Source organism: Cucurbita moschata, unplaced genomic scaffold, assembly GCF_002738365.1.
Source record: "Cucurbita moschata cultivar Rifu unplaced genomic scaffold, Cmos_1.0 Cmo_Scf00043, whole genome shotgun sequence".
In the NCBI taxonomy this organism is placed as follows: domain Eukaryota; kingdom Viridiplantae; phylum Streptophyta; class Magnoliopsida; order Cucurbitales; family Cucurbitaceae; genus Cucurbita; species Cucurbita moschata.
The window spans coordinates 1,913,444-1,918,579 of NW_019268559.1; the positions used below are offsets into that span (position 1 = coordinate 1,913,444).

Genomic DNA, 5,136 nt, shown 5'->3' on the forward strand with positions numbered 1-5,136 from the left:
AAAAAAAAAAAAAAAAAACAGTTGAATTTTTAAAAGAAAAAAATAAATAAATGAAATTTAAGATTTATTAAAATTTTAATTAGCCATCGGTAATTATAATTTGTGGAAGGTAGAATTTAATTATATAATTATATAATTATATAATTTAAATTATTTAAAATTAAGTGGCCATTGTCATTCACAAGACTTGACGAAGCTTAAAGCTATGGAAAAAAAGGGCTAAGTTGACTTAAAAAAAGCCCTAATTTCTTGGACTGATTCTGATTTTGATTGGCTGCCAATTACCCTCCTTAATACCTTATAACATTCTTTATTTTTTCAATTAAAAAAATATCTGGGGCTTCCTTGTCACTATCCTTAGTATATTATATTATAATTATAATTATAATTATATATATATATTAGAAAAGTTTTCCAACTTTTAATATTAGAATATGAAGTGACCCTTTGAATATTGGCCCTTGTGGATGAATTTTCTGCCAATAATTATCTACTTTAGCTTATAAAGTGAAACATTTATAACCCATTTGATAATATTATAATCTATAGTTTGAAAAATGTTTCTAGAAACCCAAATTTTAAATGTAGATAACAAAATAACATTAAAAGTGTACTTTTACTTTTCAATAGTGTATGATAATTAATGTATTATCTCTAATAAAGCTATTAAAATAGATGAATAATGTGTTTTAATTAATGTATACCATTGTTTATAAAGCTATTAAGATGCAATTACGTGTATCGCACATATAATATATTAACATATATGTCATTTTCTTTTATTCAAGTCTTTTAAGATCTTTCATTAGATTATAAAAAAATATTGATAAAAAATCATTTTAATAATTAATAATTAGCCACTAGTGAAAATAAAACAACATTAATGAGAACTTTATATTATAAAATGGTTGCGGTCTAAAAGCAGTAAATAAGGAGAAAATGTGTCACATCCACTTTGTAGGATAATAAAAACCTGAAAGTGGAAGATAAAGATAAGCATAAAAATAAAAATAAAAATAAAAATACATTGAATTAATATATATATAAAAACTAAAAGCAAATTCCAACTTGTCTTTCCCTCCATTGGCCAAGACGTTAAAATCAAATCCAGTGGGTTCTTTGTCGTCTCTCTCGAAATAATTGTTGATTTTTTTTAATTAAATATACAGAGTATTAATTTTTAAAAATTTAAATATAAATATTATAAGATAGACTTTTACACTTGATATATATATATATATATATATATATATATATATATATATATGTATATGTATCTATACATGAGTACGTATATATGTATATTGAAGGGGCAGGGATTTGGACTAGGTTGGGAGTGGAGACAACCCTAACCTTGTGAAGGGGCAGGGATTTGGACTAGGTTGGGAGTGGAGACAACCCTAACCTTGTTTAGTTATTATTCTCCATTCTCTACTTAAGTTGAGTTGGTGTGAGAAACAAATGAATATCTCTGATTAACGATTTTGTTAAAGTTAAATAGCTTCAACTGTAAAGGTAATCCTTTGTCATTTTCATTAACTTGTCATTGATATCAATTTGATTTTCTTTTATCCTTATAAGATCCTATCAATTTTGTTGTCAAACCTTTTGTATTTTTGTTTCTAATGGTTAGTTTTTCTTTTGAATTGGTTTGTGAAGAATTAAGGATAAGGACAATAGAATTTGAATTTGAATTTGCATTTGATTATGGATTGGAATTGGGAGTTATTACTTGGGAAGCAATTTTTTTGAACGATTAATAAATTATGTAGGAATTTCTTTTATAAGAATAAGAAGACTTGGTATAGGTTTGAAAATGGGAGTTCTTAATTTTTTTTTTCTAAATTATTTTCAAAGTTCGTATTGGAATACACCATTAACCTAGATCACTCCTTTATTTTACATAGACAAAGACTATTCTAGAACGATATGAAAAAAAAAAAAAAAAAATCTATCTCACCATAATTTGATTTGATTTGATTTTTTTTTGGTTCAAAAATTAATTTTTATCGAGTTAGCATTAATTAAAATTTCAAGTTGCAAAAAACCTGGAATTAAATCTGGACTCGTTAGATGGACACAACTTTCCACAATGATATGATATTGTCCCTTTTGAGCATAAGCTCTCATGGTTTTGCTTTGGGCTTCCCCCAAAAGTCTCATACCAATGGAGAAAGTATTATTTGATTATAAACTCATGATCATTCCCTAAATTAGCCGATGTGGGACTTTCATCATCCAACAAGTGACTATCACTATATGATAGTAATGAGTTAGCTGCTACATGTAGGAGGTTTAGAGGAAGGAGAAAGGTTCAATTGACGTCTGATCGAAATGGAGATCTTCTACTGAATTCATGGTTCTTAATCAGTGTGTGAAGAAGGGGAGGAGAAATGTTATATGGCTCATCTCTTCATTGAGGTTCTCAACAGAATATGCATGCAAAGGCTCCTAATTTAGTGTAGCAAGTTCACAAGCAAATAATAATAAAAAAAAAATGTCAGAGCTTTAGGTAATGGTGAACACTGAACCAGCATACCTCTTTAGCTTTCCCAGCAAACCACCCAGCCACTTTGTTCAAAGAGCATAGGAGGATCCATATTGCAAACAATCGTCACTATGCCAATTGCAGATAAGTTGGATCATAATTTCTGCTTTTTAACAAGCCATTGCAAAGCCAGGACAGTTGGATCATAATTTCCTGAAGCAAATGTTGGTTTTGTGGGTGTGTTTTGGTAAAGAAAGTGGTTTCTAATTCATATTATCATTAAGGAAAAGAAATGACAATTTTATGTGCACAAGGCATTACTGAATGGAGCTGATTCCAGCTAGCTACATAATTGAATTTCATATAAACAGGTAAGAAGAGGAGAACACTTACAAAACTGACGGTCAGTGACTCAGCCATCCATGAAGAGATACATAACAAGGAATGAATATGGCCAAGTTGGTATTACGAAATCAGCAACTACCATCATCAGTTATGCCGAGATTTGGAAACCGCCCATTTAAAGTAACCACAATTTGCTTCAGGATTCGATGCGGGACCCTGGTGAAGTAAAAGAAAATTTCAGTTCTCTAAGGTGTAAATCAATAAAAACCTTGGCTACAAGACAAGTATCAATGCAAATTACATAAGTTAGTGGCAGAAATTGCTATTGAACGCATATTTATGATAAATTTATTCATTCATCAATACTTGAGTACTGTTCATCACCTGTGGACTTGGTAATTTGTAAAAATCCATCAAATCTTAAGTTCTATCCATACTTTAATAAAATGCGTAACTGAGAAAATAAGAGTGTTCAGTTACCTCAGCACGAGCACAAACATAAAATCTTCGGCCATTATTAGGACCTTGTTTCTTAACTACTCGAGCAACACAAGGTTCCTTATGGCGCTTGCAAAGAGGTATGCTATTCTGCATAACCTGCTGTATCCTCCGCCACTCCAATAAGGCAACGCCACTCTTCTCTCTCTCTACAGAAGATGCATTGATATGAGACTGATCCGGGTTTTCTTCTAAATATTTCCCTGAATCGGTAATATGAGTATCTGATCTAGGAATTTCAATAGGATTAGATTCGGAGGTATCTGCTTTGTTAATTGTAGAATTAGCATTAGAGCTGTCAGCAACGTTGCTAATAACCGAGTTCGTCTGGAAGAACGACTTTAATGACATCTGGGAACTCCTTCTTACTCTTTTCCTAGTTTCATTCTCAGGTAATGTTTTTGTATGTAGAGACTCGTGCGTAATTAAGGTGTTGCATGGAGCTTCCTCAGAATAGCCTCCACCGGAACTCTCTTCTGTTTTTAATAGAGAATCTTCAGTTTCTATGTTTGTCGAGGAACATGATTCACCAGGAAGAAGGCCTGATAAATCACCATTATCAAATGATCCATTGAGCCCCTGGGAACAATTCCCTAAGACGTCGTTCCCACTCGAAAATGAATTTGATATCTTGCATGTTGCTGAACCTTCAGCAGCTTGTTTTTTCAGTAGCATAGATACTGCATGTGTTCATGGTCACATTAGACTCAAGAGGAGAATATAAAAAGAAGCAACAAAACAGCTGACAAATCTGACTTCCAATTAAAACATGTGATTCAGTTATGCTGAGACGTTGGCAGTGCCATGAAATGAAACTAATCCTTCCAAAAACAATTGATACAGCCTCAAAGTAAGAATTAACACTATCAAATCCGAGCCCTACGTTGAATTTTGGAGTTGAGAATGGCATTTCCTCAACAATTTAAAAGAAATAGAAGAGGTCTTATAGATACATTCAATAACATGCATTCTTATACGTTCACACTTCTACAGGGATGGACATTTTTTTTAATATCGTAGGACTGTAAACCACTTGTCCATTTTGAAATTTTCCTCATTGCCTTTCGGACAAAAAAAAAAAAAAAAAATCAACAAAANTACATATATGAGCCACATTTATCAGATGATAAAAATATGATCAGAACACATTCAAGATGTAAATATGATGCATCAGAGCAAAAAGTGCAGTCGAGAGTAAACACAATTCCTACACCCATCATAAGCATAAGAATATTATTAATTCTGAATGGGGCGACCAAGCAAAAATGAGGAAATATCTCCTTACCAAGCGTTTGCTGAAGCCCGTGAATCTTGGGATTGTATCTTGCAGATAAAGATGGAGCACTATGTTGGGGGGTATCAGGGATTTCCAGTAGACTTGCATAAACGGGTGCATGATCAGAACCTTCTAGTTTAACGGTCTGCTCTCCTTTCCACCTATATAGCAAAGTGATATTAGAGACCCTCCACAGGGATGAGAAAATATGATAGACAGTGTGTATTACTTCATAACCAGTAATTGGATATTCTTTAATATTCATTTTGAAGAAACTCTAAATAATTTATGTTATCCATCTACAAAGCACTAAGAGCTGTTTGCGTCAAGCAACAGTGAGCACTTGGTTTTATGACATTGTCATTGTTTTTCACCGTGACAAAAGGCGATACTCAACTTTCCACAGTTCAACTGAAATGGAAAAATGATCAAAAGGCAATCATAAGGGACTAACATCAGATTTGGGTATCATTCAGACAAAAAAAAAAAAAAAAAAAAAAAAAAAAAAAAAAAAAAAAAAAAAAAAAAA

General features: G+C 31.9%; 1 protein-coding gene across 3 annotated transcripts in view; it reads right to left on the reverse strand.

The window, feature by feature from the left end:
- Positions 1-2,285: 2,285 nt before the first annotated feature.
- LOC111433494 (DNA-(apurinic or apyrimidinic site) lyase 2) overlaps positions 2,286-5,136 on the reverse strand; it is a 6,001-nt gene continuing 3,150 nt past the window's right edge. The window contains exons 8-11 of one of the 3 annotated variants that reach the window (XR_002708832.1): positions 4,617-4,768; positions 3,314-4,011; positions 2,882-3,049; positions 2,286-2,617 (exon numbers count right to left, since the gene is read on the reverse strand). Coding sequence is in view for 1 of the 3 variants with exons in the window: in XM_023070532.1 (XP_022926300.1) it covers positions 2,978-3,049; positions 3,314-4,011; positions 4,617-4,768 (922 nt within the window). In the remaining 2 variants the exon portion in view is untranslated. Of the gene's footprint in view, positions 3,050-3,313; positions 4,012-4,616; positions 4,769-5,136 lie in introns of all 3 variants that reach the window. The other 2 variants (XR_002708831.1, XM_023070532.1) reach the window with 2 other exon arrangements.